Source organism: Nyctereutes procyonoides, unplaced genomic scaffold (assembly GCF_905146905.1).
Source record: "Nyctereutes procyonoides isolate TBG_1078 unplaced genomic scaffold, NYPRO_anot_genome, whole genome shotgun sequence".
NCBI lineage: Eukaryota > Metazoa > Chordata > Mammalia > Carnivora > Canidae > Nyctereutes > Nyctereutes procyonoides.
Window position 1 is genome coordinate 67,933,374 of NW_026575052.1, and position 18,411 is coordinate 67,951,784.

General features: G+C 40.5%; 1 protein-coding gene across 1 annotated transcript; it reads left to right on the plus strand.

Moving 5' to 3' along the window:
• Positions 1 to 10,396: 10,396 nt before the first annotated feature.
• On the plus strand, positions 10,397 to 11,928 carry LOC129513838 (BTB/POZ domain-containing adapter for CUL3-mediated RhoA degradation protein 3-like). Its single transcript, XM_055332200.1, is given in 3 exon segments — positions 10,397 to 10,561; positions 10,564 to 10,622; positions 10,829 to 11,928. Coding segments are annotated over 3 exon segments (942 nt in total). The 5' UTR covers positions 10,397 to 10,425; the 3' UTR covers positions 11,576 to 11,928.
• Positions 11,929 to 18,411: the final 6,483 nt, after the last annotated feature.

Sequence of the window (18,411 nt, forward strand, 5' to 3'; positions counted from 1 at the left end):
AACTAGACCGTTGCCAGCACCAGCTTTCCAGAATTCTTGCTGCCTAATCTCCCATTTTTAAAATTCATCAGTGAATCATCTTTTTCATATTTTATAATTTATTATTTAATAGAGTTAAGATTTTAAAGATTCATTTATATCCTATATCTGTATTATTCAAACTTCTGAGGGTCTAGTTCTGCTGCTTATTGTTTTTGTTTTGGAATTTTGGATTTTAATCTCTGAGATCCAGTGAAGCCTGACTTAAGGTGCATCTCTCCAGAGGGAATTAGCTTTTGCTTCTATCAGGTGTCCATGGCACTAGCAATGTAGGTCCACTTAAATTAATCCTGACAGTAGTGAAGTTGAATGAACTAAGACCACGTGCATGGATGCATCCCACATATAATGTTAAGCAAAACAAGCAAGTGGCAAAGGAATATAGCAAGCACCACTTTAATGCAGTGTAAAACATACAAAATTATACATTACATAGGGATGCATGCCTATATAATACAAGTAACAAAATGAATAAAGATGATAAATGTCATCTTCAGATGGTGGTTACTTTGAGGTAAGGAAGAAATTTGAGTAGAGAAGGAGACTCATACTGGGCCGCAATCATATTGGAAGTATTTGATTTCTGAAGCTGAGTGGAGGATACACAGGTGTTCATTATATTCTGCATACCTTCTTGTAATATACATACTTCATAGTCAATTATTTAAAATGCAATGCACGTAGCACACTTTAAAAAAAAATATTTTATTTATTCATGAGAGACAGAGAGAGAGGCAGAGACACAGGCAGAGGGAGAAGCAGGCCCCATGCAGAAGCCTGATGTGGGACTTGATCCCGGGTCTCCAGGATCACTCCCTGGGCCGAAGGCAGGTGCTAAACTAAACCTCTGAGCCACCCAGGGATCCCCACATAATACATTTTTAAGAAGAGGAATGGCCTTGGCACTCATGTTGTCTTGTCACTGTCCTACAGTGGAATACATGTTATTGATGCTCGAGGCTCTCTCTGACACTGGTCCCACCTCAGAACCATTCTCATCACAGCATGTATGTGGTCACTACCAACAGATCAGAGTTGGTATGAGAGAGAAACAATTTTTGCTATGTCTTTTATTATTATTATTATTATTATTTTTAAAGACTTTATTCATGAGAGACACACAGACACACACACACACACACACACACACACACACAGGCAGAGGGAGAAACAGGCTCCATGCAGGGAACCTGACATGAGACTTGATCCCGGGACTCCAGGATCATGCCTTGGGCTGAAGGCGGCACTAAACCGCTGAGTCACCTGGGCTGCCCTGTCTTTTTTTTTTTTTTTTTTAAGATTTATTTATTTGGGATGGCTGGGTAGCTAAGTGTTTGAGCATCTGCCTTCAGCTCAGGTCCTGATCCCGGGGTCCTGGGATCAAGTCTTGCATTGGGCTCCACGCAGGGAGCCTGCTTCTCCCTCTACCTATGTCTCTGCCTCTCTTTCTAGCTGTGTCTCTCATGAATAAATAAAATCCTAAAAAAAAAAAATTATTTACTTATTTTAGAGAGCAAGATAGCACACATGAGTAGGGGGAGGGGCAGAGGGAGAGAGAGAGAAAATCTCAAGCAGACTCTCTGTGAGCTTAAAGCCTCATTTGGGACTTGATCTCACAACCTTGAGATCATGACCTGAGCTGAAATCAAGAGTCAGACAATTAACTGACTGAGCCACCTAGGTGCCTTCTGATTTTTGCTATTTCTAATTTGGAACTCGCATTAACTTTTTATTACAGTAGTTTCATCAGCCTGACCCAAATCTAGTTTTTCATTTTAGATAATATCTTAAAATGTAATCTTTTTATGGTATTAAATAAGAGGAGCTCAGTATTTATCTCTAAATCTGCCTACACTGAAGAAACAAAGCATTCTTTCATCAGTTGTTTTGTTGGTTTATTTCTCCTTCCTTCCTTACTTTTTGTTCCTTGTATTCTTTTCTTCCTCCAAATTATATTTGAGTAAAGGTGCAGTTCCCACCTTTGGTGGGGAGGTGTCTTCCTAGGTTCAAGTGAACATTCAGATTCCTAAGACTAACAGGTTGCTCTTGGCCCCACTCAACTCAGAAAGAGGACAGAACTGGCTCACTTAAAAAAAAAAAAAATCCTGGCTCACTAGCAAGGCAATATCAGGCTCCTTGTTTGCAGGAGTTCTTGTAATGGTCCTTGCTGGCAGCCCTGTGGAAGCTCAGGTGTGCAGAGATGAAGTCCACACTGGGAAGATGTGGGGGAAGCTCTGGCTTAACAGCTCATGCTCCCGGGATCCCTGGGTGGCTCTGTGGTTTGGCGCCTGCCTTTGGCCCAAGGCGCAATCCTGGAGTCCCGGGGATCGAGTCCCACATCGGGCTCCCTGCATGGAGCCTGCTTCTCCCTCCTCCTGTGTCTCTGCCTCTCTCTCTCTCTCACTATGTCTATCATAAATAAATAAATAAATAAATAAATAAATAAATAAATAAATAAATCTTAAAAAAAAAAAAAAGCTCATGCTCCATAGCAACCAGTATCTCTTGTAACAACTCTGTAGGCCTAGTTTCCAGTTCCCCAAGAGATCTGCCTTGTACCAGGTCACCACACTAGATAAAGCCTGAAGCAGTATGTCAGGTATTTACAGTTCTCCCATCCAGATGCTGTCTTCTGGTCATAAGCAATGTTATGGTGATTTCTGTCAGTATCTATATATCTGTATATCTGTATCTATATCATTGTCATATTACTTTATCAAGTGACTAGGGGAAGGAATGTGGAAAGTTATTTAAGGGTTAAATTTTCATGCAGAGAAGGAAAAAGATTTTGTTAAACCTCTATACAGGTAACCCTTTACACAACTTGAATTTACCTGCCTGCATCAAACAATTCTTGAGATTCTACATGAGGTGCTATGAAGAAGTATAAAAATGTATTCAGGGAAATTTTTTAGCTAGCAAGTGAGATTATATGGGTATAAAATGAATTCAATAAAAGAATATGTAGAAAGCACCTGGGGGAAGTTAAGAGGGACTTTAGGAAGAGCATATTGATGATGTTGAGTCTTCCTATTTAAAAAATTAGTAATACAGTACTACCCTCTAATGGATATCTTGGTACTTTCTTAGTATAGATAATCATGGATCTTTTTCTATAAGAACCAAGCACTCCTCTATTAATACCCAAGGAAATGACAAAACCACCAAAAAGTATATTTTAATTGCAGTATACTTGATATAAAACATTATATTACTTTCAGGTGTATGACATGATGATTCAGTATTTGTATATATTGTGAAACTATGACCACAATAAGTCTAGTTAATATCCATCACCACACATGGTTACAAAATTTTTTTTCTTGTCATGCGTTGTTTTAAGATCTACTTTCTTAGCAACTTTCAAATATGCTATACATATTTGACTATGTATAGTCACCATGCTGTAATACATTATATTCTCATGACTTATTTTATAGCTGGATGACAATATTCATTTTGATTCTAGAATTATTGTTGGAAGAGATATGTTCTTTGATGGATCAAATTGCAAATGAGGAAACATTTGAATTGGAATGCATGCCCTTGATTTGGAAGGACTGCATACCATGGACATTCTTTTGTTTTTGTAAATATTTTAGAAAATTATAATTCTCAATGCTGTAAAAGAACTTCAGAATTATTGGGACATATATATATAGTCTTTGTGACAGAGTATGTATTTGCTCTCCTGTTTTAGCACAAAACTAGTACTTAAAGTAACTTTCTATGGAATGATAGAAATTTTTTTTAATAAATTTATTTTTTATTGATGTTCAATTTGCCAACATACAGAATAACACCCAGTGCTCATCCCATCAAGTGCCCCCCTTAGTGCCCGTCACCCATTCACCCCCACCCCCCGCCCTCCTCCCCTTCCACCACCCCTAGTTCGTTAGTAACAACTATTGTTGAAATTTTTTTTTAAAGATTTTATTTATTTATTCATGAGAAACACACACAGAGAGAGGCAGAGACACAGGCAGAGGGAGAAGCAGGCCCCATGGGGGCCTGACGTGGGACTCGATCCCGGGTCTCCAAGGATCACGCCCTGGGCCGAAGGCAGGCACCAAACCGCTGAGCCACCCAGGGATCCCCTATTGTTGAAATTTTAATAAAACATAAAATCTTTAAACTTAAAAAAATGGTTTATTTATTTATTCATGAGAGACACAGAGAGAGAGACAGAGAGACAGAGAGAGACAGAGAGAGGCAGAGACATAGGCAGAGGGAGAAATAGGCTCGCTACAGGAAGCCTGATGCAGTACTCCAGCCAGGATCCCAGGATCACACCCTGAGCCAAAGGCAGATGCTCAATTGCTGAGCCACCCAGGCGTCCCCATGTTTAAACATTTTTAAAGAAATTTAAATTTAACCTTGTCATTCTGGGAATTTAGAAAATTAAGAGTCTTGAAGAAATCTTTATCTATGTTCTTCAATTGTTTGGCAGGTTCATCTTCTCCAGCACGTTCTTCAGCATCCTTTCCAGAGGCATTCTGCAGCTGAGAAAGCAGGCTACTCCTCACCTACTCCTTCTTGGGCTAAAGACCTCAGAGTTAGCTGCTCATCTTAATTTAGGGCAAATAAATTAAGGAATACTTCTGCTATTGAATTAGACATAGAATAATCTATTTGATAGATTCTTAATGAGCATCTACATTTTGATGACAGCCCCCTGTTTCATAAAAAAATTATGTATGCAAATATTTTTAATCAAATAAATGACCTATTCTTTGGAACAACTTTGTGATCATTTTTGTTCTAATGAATAACTTTAGTGGGATAATAAAATATGTTTGGCAAGTTGCATGAGTTTTTCTCAATAACTGAAAAATCTTATGGCAATCTTTTAATGAATTTGTAGGTATTCATCTAAGACATGCTATGTACCCAGTGTTGTGGGCCACATCAGATAAGTCTATAGTTTAAGTTGTACTCCTAGAGCTTTTTTGTCTATTATGGTAGTTTTTCAACATTAACCGAAGTAAAGAGAATAGTTTAATGAATCTGATTTATTAGCTTAATTATCAATGAGTGATCAATGTTATTTCATCTACATCCCTACACACTTTCCCTCATTTCTAGTTATTGTTTTAATTGAGGTATAATTTCTGTATCCCCCGTAAGTTCCCTTATGTGTATCATTTAATTTACAAATATTTCTGTATACATCTCCAAATGTTAATGACTTAAAACGCATATAATACCATTATCACTTTAAGACAAATGAACAACTCCCTAATTCATCCAATCAAATAACTAGTTTTTGGATTCTTCCTATTGTTTTATCACCTCTGTTATTATTTTATAGTTTTTTATTTGAATTGTGATCCAAGTAAGGATTATACATTCAAATTAGATGACAAATTGAGTTTCTTTTGGTATCTTTGGGTACAACCACCTGCATCTTTTTTTCCCCTTGAAATTTTTTGTTTTGTTTTGGTTGAAGAAACCAGATCATTTATCCCATAGTGTGTCCCAGAGTCTGCATTTTGCTAATCACATCTCTGTGGTATTGTTTAACATGTTGCTCTGTCAGCTGTATTTCTATAAACCTTCAATTTATTTGAGGAAATACTTGCTATCAGAAGGCAAGTGTTGTGCATTTCCACCAACAAGTACATATTGGCTGTTTCCTTTTGTTTTTTTTTTTTTATAAATTAATTTTTATTGGTGTTCAATTTACCAACATACAGAATAACACCCAGTGCTCATCCCGTCAAGTGTACCCCTCAGTGCCCGTCACCCATTCACCCCCACCCCCCACCCTCCTCCCCCTCCACCACCCCTAGTTCATTTCCCAGAGTTAGAAGTCTTTATGTTCTGTCTCCCTTTCTAATATTTCTCACACATTTCTTCTCCCTTCCCTTATATTCCCTTTCGCTATTATTCATATTCCCCAAATGAATGAGAACATACACTGTTTGTCCTTCTCCGGTTACTGTGGCCAAGTTCAAAAAGGGTGTTGCCTGAGTTCTTCTCTGGGATTTTGATGGAATCTTGTCTCACATTTAGATCTTTCATCTATTTTGAGTTTATCTTTGTGTATGGTGCAAGAGAGTGGTCCAGTTTCATTCTTCTGCATGTGGATGTCCAATTTTCCCAGCACCATTTATTGAAGAGACTGTCTTTCTTCTAGTGGATCGTCTTTCCTCCTTTATCGTATATTAGTTGAGCATAAAGTTCAGGGTCCACTTCTGGGTTCTCTGTTCTGTTCCATTGATCTATATGTCTGTTTTTGTGCCAGTACCACACTGTCTTGATGAACACAGCTTTGTAGTACAACCTGAAATCTGGCATTGTGATGCCCCCAGATATGGTTTTCTTTTTTTAAAATTCCCCTGGCTGTTTGGGGTCTTTTCTGATTCCACAAAAATCTTAAAATAATTTGTTCTAAGTCTCTGAAGAAAGTCCATGGTATTTTGATAGGGATTGCATTATACGTGTAAATTGCCCTGGGTAACATTGACATTTTCACAATATTAATTCTGCCAATCCATGAGCATGGAATATTTTTCCATCTTTTTGTGTCTTCCTCAATTTCTTTCAGAAGTGTTCTGTAGTTTTTAGGGTATATTTTGAGAACCATTTGAATGGCAAATGGTTCTCCAACCTTTTATTTTCAGGTTGTAGGTGTCCTTCTGTCTAAAATGAGTCTCTTGTAGACAGCAAATAGATGGGTCCTGCTTTTTTATCCAGTCTGAAACCCTGCGCCTTTTGATGGGGTCATTAAGGCCATTCACGTTCAGAGTTACTATTGACAGATATGAGTTTAGTGTCATCATGATATCTATTTAGTCCTTGTTTTTGTGGATTGTTCCACTGAACTTCTTCTTAAAGGGGAGTTTTAAGAGTCCCCCTTAAAATTTCTTGCAGAGCTGGTTTGGAGGTCACATATTCTTTCAGTTCCTGCCTGTCTTGGAAGCTCTTTATCTCTCCTTCCATTCTGAATGAGAGCCTTGCTGGATAGAGTATTCTTGGTTGCATGTTCTTCTCATTTAGGACCCTGAATATATCCTGCCAGCCCTTTCTGGCCTGCCACGTCTCTATGGAGAGGTCTGCTGTTACCCTAATATTCCTCCCCATGAAAGTCAGGGACTTCTTGTCTCTTGCTGCTTTAAGGATCTTCTCTTTATCTTTGGAATTTGCAAGCTTCACTATTAGATGTCGAGGTGTTGAACGGTTTTTATTGATTTTAGGGGGGGATCTCTCTATTTCCTGGATCTGAATGCCTGTTTCCCTTCCCAGATTGGGAAAGTTTTCAGCTAGGATTTGTTCAAATACATATTCTGGCCCTCTGGCCCTTTCGGCGCCCTCGGGAACCCCAATTAAACGTAGGTTTTTCTTCCTTAGACTGTCATTTATTTGCCTTAATCTGTCTTCATGGTCCCTTAATTGATTGTCTCTTTTTTCCTCAGTTTCCCTCTTTGCCATTAACTTGTCTTCTATGTCACTCACTCGTTCTTCCACCTCGTTAACCCTCGTCGTTAGGACTTCTAGTTTGGATTGCATCTCATTCAATTGATTTTTAATTTCTGCCTGATTGGATCTAAATTCTGCAGTCATGAAGTCTCGTGAGTCCTTAATGCTTTTTTCTAGAGCCACCAGTAGCTGTAGAATAGTGCTTCTGAATTGGCTTTCTGACATTGAAGTGTAATCCAGATTTTGTAACTCTGTGGGAGAGAGGGCTGTTTCTGATTCTTTCTTTTGAGGTGAGGTTTTCCTTCTAGTCATTTTGCTCAGTGCAGAGTGGCCAAAAACAAGTTGTATTGGAACACGGGGGAGTATCACTGGTCCGTCTAGCTGGTCTTCTGGGGGAGGGGCCTGCTGTGCTGATTTTCAGGTGTTAGCACTTGGGGGAGCTGCTCTGCCCCTGCCTGCTGCAGGGCTCAGCGGGGGTTGTTTACCCCGTGGGGCCCCAGGAGGATCAGCCGCAGTTGCTATGGCAACTCTGGAAGCCTGGATTCAGCCTCCGCAGGAACTACGGGGCTCGGGGCTCTCGGCTCTCCGTCCGCAGGGCCTGGAGGCTCCAGGGCGGGGCCGCTGATCTGCTCAGCTCGGGGCAGGAGCGTCCTTGCTGTCCTGGGCCCTCCCGGCCTCTGCCTGTCCCAGGGGGAGGCCGGATCCTGGGCTGTGTCCCGGCGCCCTGTGCTCCGGGGCCTGCGCTGTGGGATTCGCGCTCCCGCCCTGCAGCTCCCTCCCTGGAGCCGCTCCCGAGCCCCTCCGAGCTGCTCCGGCCCCGCCGTGCGCGCTGCAGCCCTTAGGGAGCTCGGCCCACTCTCCTGCGCTCGCAGGTGTCTGTTAGTGTCCCAGGGAGCCCGAGGGCATCCCCGCCCTCCTGGGTCCTGCTCTAACTCCCTGCAGGCCCCTTTCCGCCCGGGAAGGTTGGTGCAGCTCCTGCTCCTCCGGGACGGGGCTCTCCTGTCCTGGGGACACTCGCCCCGGCCTCAGCCCGGCTCCTCGCGGGCCCCTCCCCCTCGGAGGCCTTTTGTTCCTTTATCTCTTTTTCCCCGTCTTCCTACCTTGATAGAAGCGCGGACTCTTCTCACTGTAGCGTTCCAGCTGTTCTCTCTTTACATCTCAGGCCGAATTCGTAAATTTTCAGGATGTTTTGAAGGTTATCTAGGTAATTTGGTGGGGACAGGTGATTTGGGGACCCTGCTCTTCCGCCATCTTGCCCCTCCCCCCGGCTGTTTCCTTTTGTGATATCAGTAGCCCCTGACAATCATCACCTTGACCCATTGATTCAATGAGGTTGAAAAATGATAATCTAATCCTATCATTTACTTGTTAGCTGGAATCCTTCTATAAAGGAAAAACTTTCTATCATTAATTATTTGGTTATCCTGAGAGAGAAAGGCAAAGAACTGGTTCCCAAGCATGTGCCAAAGACAACCAGTGGGCTTGTTTAATTATTTTAGAATCATTATGAACTCTTGAATTTAAGCATATTTTATGTTTTATGCTATTGCAATTATTATCCTTACTGATGTACAAATTGTCCCATGTATAGCTAGTGAAGTTTTATTCATAATGGCTCTTTGTGTACCTCATTCTAGAAGTTTTTGATAGCTTCTTTGTTTTCTGATGTTGTAAGATGTTTCAGGGTCATCAGGTATATTTCTTGCCTTAGGCCTAAAACCAGTTATTTTTCTAAGGAAGCCCCATTCAGGGAAATGATATTAGAGATCACAGTTTAGATGCTTAATTATTTGTTAGATTACAGCAAATATCTGAGTTAAAAACCTTCCCTAAAATTGAAGACATGAATTAAGAACAAAAAACCCCCCAAAACATAAAAATGCATTATTAACACTAAAGTCCTAACTTCACAAAATTTTAAGGTGATCATTTATTATTTAATTATTAAACTAATACTTGCTCATGTCAAGTGATATACGCTCATGTAAAAATTTATTTATTATTTATTTATTTAAAAATATTTTATTTATTCATGGGAGAGACAGAGAGAAAAGAAGAGATATAGGCAGAGGGGGAAGCAGGGTCCCTGCGGGGAACCTGATGCAGGATTCCATCCCAGGTCCCCAGGACCATGACCCGAGCCAAAGGCAGATGCTCAACCACTGAGGCACCCAGGTGCCTCCCCCACCCTTTTATATAAAGTATATAGAATAAATGTGGGAGTCGTCTTTCATACTCTACTTTCCCCTCTTTTAACTATACCCATTCTGTATCCCAGAGGTAAATATGCTTTATGAGTCTTGTATCTTTCCAGACTTTGTTGTACATACTTATACACCAACATAGATATATAAGTGCACATGTTTATGTGACTAGGATCATATTTGATATAATGCTTTATTTAGTTCTATATATTATATATGTAATATATATATTATATATGTAATATATATTATATAATATTAATGTTCAATATGAATATGTGCTGATCTCCTTAATTTGCTTTAATGGTTTAAAAATATTCCATAGTATAGATATACCATATTTTGTGAAATTTACAAATTTAGTGCCCATTTGTTTCCAGATTTCTTGCATTATAAATACAACATCCTTTTCTGTTTATCTTTGTATGTAGAGTCCTACAAATAGAATTAATTAGGTCAAAGGTATATGCATTTAAAATGTTTATATATACTGCCAAATTGAATCCCCATAAGGCTTCACCAGTTAATATTCCCAATGATGTAGCAAAATACCAGTTTCTTCATACCTTCAGCGTTAGATGAATTATTGTATTATATATTTTTCCCATTCTGGTATGAGAAAATCTGATTTATTATTTTAATATTAATTGTAATTATGTGGCAGATAATTTTTGTTTTTCATGTAGTAAATAGTGTTTCTTTTCTAAAAATCAGTATTTTTCAGTCCGAGTTTGGAGACTCCTGCGTCCTCCGACTTTTCATGGAAGAGATGTCAGGAGAAAGTGTGGTGAGCTCAGCGGTGCCAGCGGCTGCTACCCGCACCACTTCCTTCAAGGGCACGCGTCCCAGCTCTAAGTACGGAAAGCTGAATGTGGGCGGGGCCCTCTACTACACCACCAGCAGACACTGACCAAGCAGGACACCAGGCTGAAAGCCAAGTCCAGCCGGCGCATGGAAGTACTCACTGAGGGATCCCTGGGTGGCGCAGCGGTTTGGCGCCTGCCTTTGGCCCAGGGCGCGATCCTGGAGACCCGGGATCGAGTCCCACGTCGGGCTCCCGGTGCATGGAGCCTGCTTCTCCCTCTGCCTGTGTCTCTGCCTCTCTCTCTCTCTCTGTGTGACTATCATAAAAAAATAAAAAAAATTAAAAAAAAAAAAAAAAGGAAGTACTCACTGACAGTGAAGGCTGGATCCTTATTGACCGGTGTGGGAAGCACTTTGGTACAATACTCAACTACCTTCGAGACGGGGCGGTCCCCTTGCCTGAGAGCCGCCGGGAGATTGAGGAGCTGCTGGCAGAAGCCAAGTACTACCTGGTCCAGGGCCTGGTGGAAGAATGCCAGGCAGCCTTACAAAACAAAGATACTTACGAGCCTTTCTGCAAAGTTCCTGTTATCACCTCGTCCAAGGAAGAGCAGAAACTTACCGCAACTTCAAATAAGCCAGCCGTGAAGCTGCTCTACAACAGAAGTAACAACAAATATTCATATACCAGCAATTCTGACGACAATATGTTGAAAAACATTGAGCTCTTTGGTAAGCTTTCTCTGCGCTTTAATGGAAGGGTCCTGTTCATAAAGGACGTCATTGGGGATGAGATCTGCTGCTGGTCCTTCTATGGGCAGGGCCGCAAGATTGCCGAGGTCTGCTGCACCTCCATTGTCCATGCCACTGAGAAGCAGCAGACCAAGGTGGAGTTCCCAGAGGCCCGGATTTATGGGGAGACCCTCAATATTTTGTTGTACGAGGCCCAGGACGGCCGAGGACCTGACAACGCGCTCCTGGAAGCCAGGGGTGGGGCAGCTGGTCGCTCTCACCACCTGGATGAAGACGAGGAGCGAGAGCGGATCGAGCGTGTGCGGCGGATCCACATCAAGCGCCCGGATGACCGGGCCCACCTCCACCAGTGAGCAAGCAAGCAAGCGAGCCACCCTCCTCCTCCCTCCTCCCCTGTCATTCACTCCAATTCCTGCAGGCTCTTGGGCACCTGCCACTTCCCCTGGAGTCTGAAGATACTTTTGTACCAAGCCAGATGATTATTTTGATATTTCTCGACCAGGTGACTGTCTTTCCCCCAGATGAATGCACCCCGTTCTTGACCAAGCTATGTCCAAGGTCTCCCCCTTCCATGGGGATCTGAGAATCTTTGGAGCTAGGCTTTCTTGGTTCTCGGAGAAAAGTATGAATGGGTATGAAGTGGATGTGAGAAATTTTATTTGCAGTATTTATTTTTGTGGGTGTTGACTATGATTTGGGCTTTGGGGCGGCATGGCCCTGGGGTTCAGTCTGACAGGTCCGGGAGGGATCCTGCGGTTGGTGGCCACCAGAGGATTCTCTGAGCTATTTCCTAATCCTCCAGCCCAGCATGCTGGCTGCTAGTTCCTGTGCCCTAGGTCGGGCCGGCTCCAGGGCTTTGCCGGAAGTCCTTCTGCCCCAGGACTTTGCACCTCTAGCTCATGTGGGTAGATGATTACAGTTTGTGGCACGGAAGGTAGGACTGCTGAGCTTCGTGCCTCTGATTGTTCTAGTGTAGCTCTGGGTGCCCGGCTCTGTTGAGGGACAGGCCTATTAGGACCTCACGTGGCTAAGGCAGAGCTGGCCCTGGCAGGGAGTGCACGGCTCTGTTCCTGGCTCCCCCTGCCCCTGCATCTGTTCTCCTTGTTGGCCAACTCCCTTCTAGAAGGCCTTGTGGCCTGTTTAACAAGTGGAGCTCGCATACCGTCACTTCTTGGGCTCTATTCTTTCTTCCTCAGCCTTCTTCCCTGTTAGGCTGGGCTTCCTCTCTCCAGGAGAAGCCCTGCCTTTTGCTTAGAAAGTGGAGGTGGCCCGGCCTCTGTCCACCAAGCCTGGCATCCAGGCAGGAAACCCATTCACACCAGCAGTCTCAGGGCAGCTCCCCTGCTGTAGGCGCAGCCATCACCCGGAGATCCCCCTTTTGTCTTTGCCTCTGATTTTTACACAGTATGGAGTAGCCACAGCGAGCAGAGTTAGAGGATGTGCAGACCCCCTGGGGTCCAATAAAGTGTTCGTGTTCATGTTTACGGGACGTGTGCGACTATGGATGGGGATGTGTGCTTGTGGGGCGCAGGGGGCCTGCACTGGAGCCCGGCTGTCCACATGGTGCTCGTGTAGGACGGACGTTCTCGGTTACCTACCTCCCAGTCTCCTCTGCGCCTGTGAAGGGACAGAAGTGAATGGTGACTGACGTGGCTGGTTGCAACTAGACTACGTAGAGTAGTTACAAGGAGATGTGAACGTGTGTAAGGTAATGGATGGGATTTGTCTGCTTTACAAGGGAAACATTACTGTTTTATACCAAAGGTATTAATATGGGCAGCCTTTGACACAGTGTATTCCAAAAAACGAGTTTATATTTTGAAATGGTTTTTACAGCTTAGGCTTTGTACACACTACCCTTCTTGGGACAGTTGCATGCCTTTATTTTGTATCCAGCAGCAAAGCCTAGAATAAAACTTTAAAACAAAAACAAAACAAAAAAAAAATCAGTATTTTACTCTTTAATGGTATCTTTTTAAACAGGTTTTTAATTTTCATATATTTGAATTTGGCAATTTAAAAAAGTATTTTTAGATTTTATGGCTTGTTTAGTATTGCTTAAATTTTGTAAAAGTATTTCCTCATATTTCTAATATCTTTTAGAATGTGTGCTTTTAATCCCTTTGAAATTTGTTGATTGTTTTTGCCACATTGACAGATAATGTTCCAATACTATTTGCACATGATTTATCCTTTTCATACGTTTGAAATACTTTTATCATATATTAAGTTCTCATATTTTTTAGCTCACTGCTAGACTTTATTTTTCAACTCTTCTAGCAATGCAATTCTTAATTATTTTGATCATATAGTATCAGCAGTTAGTATAGTATATATAACATATTTCAATAGTTATACTGCTATCATTAATTTTTTTTAAGGTCATTTATTTTAGAGAGAGTGGGCAGGGAGAGGGCCAGGAGGGAGAGAGAGAATCCTGAAGCAGACTCCCTGCTGAATATGGAACTCCATCCCAGGACCCTGAGATCATGACCCGAGCAGAAATCAAGAGTCAGCTGCTCAACTGACTGAGCCACCAAGGTACTCCTATCATTATTCTTTTAAAATGTTTTCTTTACGGGGTGCCTGGGTGGCTCAGTCAGTTGAGTGGCTGACTCTTGATTTCTGCTCAGGTCACGATCTCAGGGTGGTGAGATCCGGCTCTGCACCAGGTGTGGAGTCCACTTAAGATTCTCTCTTTCTCTCTCCCTCTGCCCCTCCCTACCACTTGCATGTGCATATGTTCTCTTTCTCTGTAAATAAAATAAATGTTTTCTTTGCTATTTAATTATTTTTTTTTAAAAAAGATTTTATTTGTTCATGAAAGACACACAGAGAGAGGCAGAGACATAGGCAGAAGGAGAAGCAGGCTCCCTGCAGGGAAACCAATGAGGGGCTTGCTTGATCCCCAGACCCCAGGATCACGCCCTGAGCAGAAGGCAGATGCTCAACTGCTAAGCCTCTCAGACATCCCTACTATTTAATTATTTTAGATGAATTTTTATGTATATCAGCTTTCAAAAAAAAATCTTGTTGGTATTTTGATTGGGTTTATATTAAATTTATAGAGTCATCTAGAAAGAATTGACATCTTTACAACATTGAGTCTTCCCAGCTAGTAACATACTATAGGCAGTCTTCACTTTGTGTGGTACTACAGGACTGTAAAAATGGCCATGCAAACTAAAACCATGCAAAGTGATCTCAATAATCAGTGGGAAAAATTATGATTGTTTTGTGATCTTCAAAAATTTTTGTCAAACCCTTAACTCTTCCACTGTTGGCTGTAGATATATAGGGAAATAAAATAGTAAAACTAGTATTTAGTGCATTGTAATTTAAAATATTAGAAACAGGGGATCCCTGGGTGGCTCAGGGGTTTAGTGCCTGCCTTTGGCCCAGGGTGTGATCCTGGAGTCCTGGGATCGAGTCCCACATCAGGCTTCTGCATGGAACTTGCTTTTCCCTCTGCCTGTGTCTCCACCTCTCTCTCTCTCTCTCTAATGAATAAATAAGATCTTAAAAAAATATTAGAAACATTGAGAAAGTGTTTTCTTTTTCCTAAGAAACTTATCAAGATTGGCTTCAATAATGCTTGCCTTCTGTCTTGTCATGTAACTCATAATACAGAGCAAGGATGTTTTCTATGCCTTAGTGAATTGACACTATTTTTTCTATAATTCCATTTATTTTCAATTTGAATTTCACTTTCAGTATTACCATATTTCACTTATGTACTGCAGTTTCATATATAATGGCCAATTCCCCTCTTTCAATGGTCACTTTTATGTCATGTGGGTTTACCACTGGAGATAAGGAGACAATGCAATGACACACTTTGCTGTCTATGCATAAACTGAATAACAAATATGCAGTGATCAATCACTAACAGACTTTGAGAGAAGTGATGTGATTGGTCACTTATCATGATACTCATCTGTTTTTTTATGTAATGATTTGTGGACTGTAATGCTAATAGTAAAGTTTGTACTTTATAATACCATGGTAGCAAATGTTGGGGATAACTAGTGTTATTTAACTAAATTGTGGTACTTGGAACTTGTGCATGTTGGAACTATGCAAAACAAGGGCTTTCTGTACTTGTTTCCTAGGCATTTTATGTTCTATAATAAAGATTCATAGTTTTCTTCATACAGGCTTTTAAGGTTTCTTATAACAATTCTTTTTTTTAAATCTTTTTTTTTATTTTTTATTTTTTATTTATTTACGATAGTCATACAGAGAGAGAGAGAGGCAGAGACACAGGCAGAGGGAGAAGCAGGCTCCATGCAGGGAGCCCGACGTGGGACTTGATCCTGGGTTTCCAGGATTAGGCCCTGGGCCGAAGGCAGCACTAAACCGCTGAGCCACTCGGGCTGTCCTCTTATATCAATTCTTAGATATATTGTAGTTTTTGTTGTTACTGTGAATGAGATCACTTTTGTATTACATTTTCTAATAGGCATCACTGGTACATAGGACAATTTTTGGTTTCTATTTTGGATCTAGCCATGTTGTTGAACTCCTGTTCTTACAGATTTCAGTAGATTGCTTTAGTCTTTTTAGTTTTAAAGTAGATATTCACATCATTTGAGAAATGAAAATTATTTTTTTTCAGCTGCAAATAACTGGAAGTTGACTAACACTGTCTTAACCACACAGAGGTTTGTTTGAGTCACATAAAGGGAAGTGTATGACCAAGCATTCTAGGGCTGGTTCAGCAGCTCAGCAACGCCCTGAGGTGCCCAGACTTTCCTTTACATTCCCGCATCTCCTTCTGGCATTGAGTTGGTACTCTGCTTGTTGCCTCACAGTCAGTAAATAACTGATGACCTCCAACCTTTAATCCTTAGTCCAGTTAGGATGCAGGAGGAAGGGAGGGAAGAGAGGACGGTGCCTGTAGCAGGGAAACAAAAATCCTTCCTAGAAATCTCCAACAGTCTTTTACTTATATCTCATTTTTATTTTTGTGTTTCACTGGGCCACATGACTGTTTTGGCTGGAAAGGGAGTCCAGGAAGCTATTTTTAGTCAGTTATGTTGCCATTCCAACTATATCTTCTGTTAATTAAGAAGAAAGGGAACTTGGACACTATGTAGATGAAAGTATCTTTTCATTTCTTCCTGTGATTATGAGACTACAGGTTTTCTATATCTTCTTGCATTCAATTTGGTAATTCATATATTGCTTAAAAACTAATCTAATTCATCATGATGCCTAATTTTGTTGACGTATACTATATGTGCTATTATTATGTCTTATATTTAATTTCTTCCATGTCTGTAATTTTCTCCCTATACTTGTTTCTAAATTTCTTAATGTATGTTCTCAATCTTTTATCCTTGATTAAATTTTCTAAACCTTAGTCTTTTATGTTACTCTTTTCAAGTCATCTGTTTGCGGTTTTTTTTTCGTCTCCTGTTTCATTAATTTTTATTTTTCTCTTTATAAATTAAATATTTCTAATTTCTTTAGGTTAATTTTTTTTATCCTTTTGGCTTTCTTGCCTTAGTACACAGTTCATTTATTTTTAATCTTGTTTTCTCATACATGAAATTAAGACTACACAATTTCTAGTGAGAACCCCTTTGCCAGTTCTCATTGTCATTGTTCCTAAGTAATCTGCATTTTTCATATTGATTTTATTTTTAACCTAAGAGTTCTATGTTAGCTGCTTTAATTTTCCAAATGGGTTGGGTTTTTTTGTTTTGTGTTTTGGCTATTCTTTTGTAGTTATTTGTCTTATTTCACTTTGTGGTCAGAGACTATGATATTAATTTTACCAGTTTGGGGGAATTTGATTTTTTTCTATGTGTCCTAATACATAGAAAAATATAATTGTTTCATGGATATTTGATAAGAATGTGTATTCTCTAAGTTAATATAAATACTATGTATTTTATTGGAGGAAATTTTTTCAGTTGTGCCACACATTACTAATTATTTTTGTTCTACTTTAATTATTGGACTTTTGAGAGAGATGTGTTACATGTCTAAGAGTTAGGAACTCCAAGGAGGTTCAGTCTCAGGAGCCATTACTACACTTTCGTGAATTCTATCTTTAGGAGTTATACCAGGTTCTCAAAGTGAAGATATGAGAAAAATCCCCTCATGTTTCCAGCATGGAAAGAGGGAAAGTAGCCATTCTGAAATATGCCAGAGAGGAATCCCTGGGTGGCTCAGCATTTGAGCATCTGCCTTCAGCTCAGGGCATGACCCCAAGGTCCTCGGATTGAGTTTCACATTGGACTCCCTGCATGAAGCCTACTTCTCCTTCTGCTGTATCTCTGCCTCTTTCTCTCTCTATATCTCTCATGAATGAATGAATGAATAAATAAATAAAATCTTAAAAAAAAAAGAAAGGAAGAAATATGCCAGAGAATTCTATTCTTCTTAACAAGACCTGCCCTTGGGAAAAAAATATTTTACCAGAGCCTAACCTAGTGAGATTTTATCACAGCCTAACTGACCAGGGGAAAGGGAAATGCTCAACTCCAGCCTTCTCTAGCCTTTCATGTGGGGGAAAGGAAATACTCAACTCTAACCTTCTATAACCATCTTGTCCCACCTAAGGAGGAAAAAAACTGAGAAGCATTTGTGAAGTGCATTGACCAGTGTCATAGACTAATATCATGAAGAATGCCTTTGATGGTGTCATTAGTAGACTAGACACAGCTAAAGAAAGTATCTCTCAGCTCGAGGATATGTTAATGTAAACTTCTAAAATTGAAGAGCATAGAGAAGAAAGACTGAAAACAAAAGAAAACAATATCCAAAAACTATGGGACAACTACAGAAGGTATATTATACAAATACTAGAAAGAAAGAAGTAATGACTGAGAATTTTCCCAAATTAATATCAGACACCAAACCACAGATCCATGGAGCTCAGAGAATACCAAGTAGGATAAACACACCCAAAACACCACCAGTACCTAAGTATATCATATTCAAACTCCAGAAAATCAAAGATAAAGAAAAAATCCCAGAAGTTTCCAGAAGAATATAACATCTTGTAAATAGGGGAAAAAAAGATAAGAATTACATTTGACTTCTCAGAAACCATGTAAGCAAGAAGAGAATAGAGTGAAATATTTAAAGTGTTGAGAGAAAACCACCACCAATCTAGAATTCCTGCAAAAGTATCCTTCAAAAATGAAGGACAGGGATCCCTGGGGTGGCGCAGTGG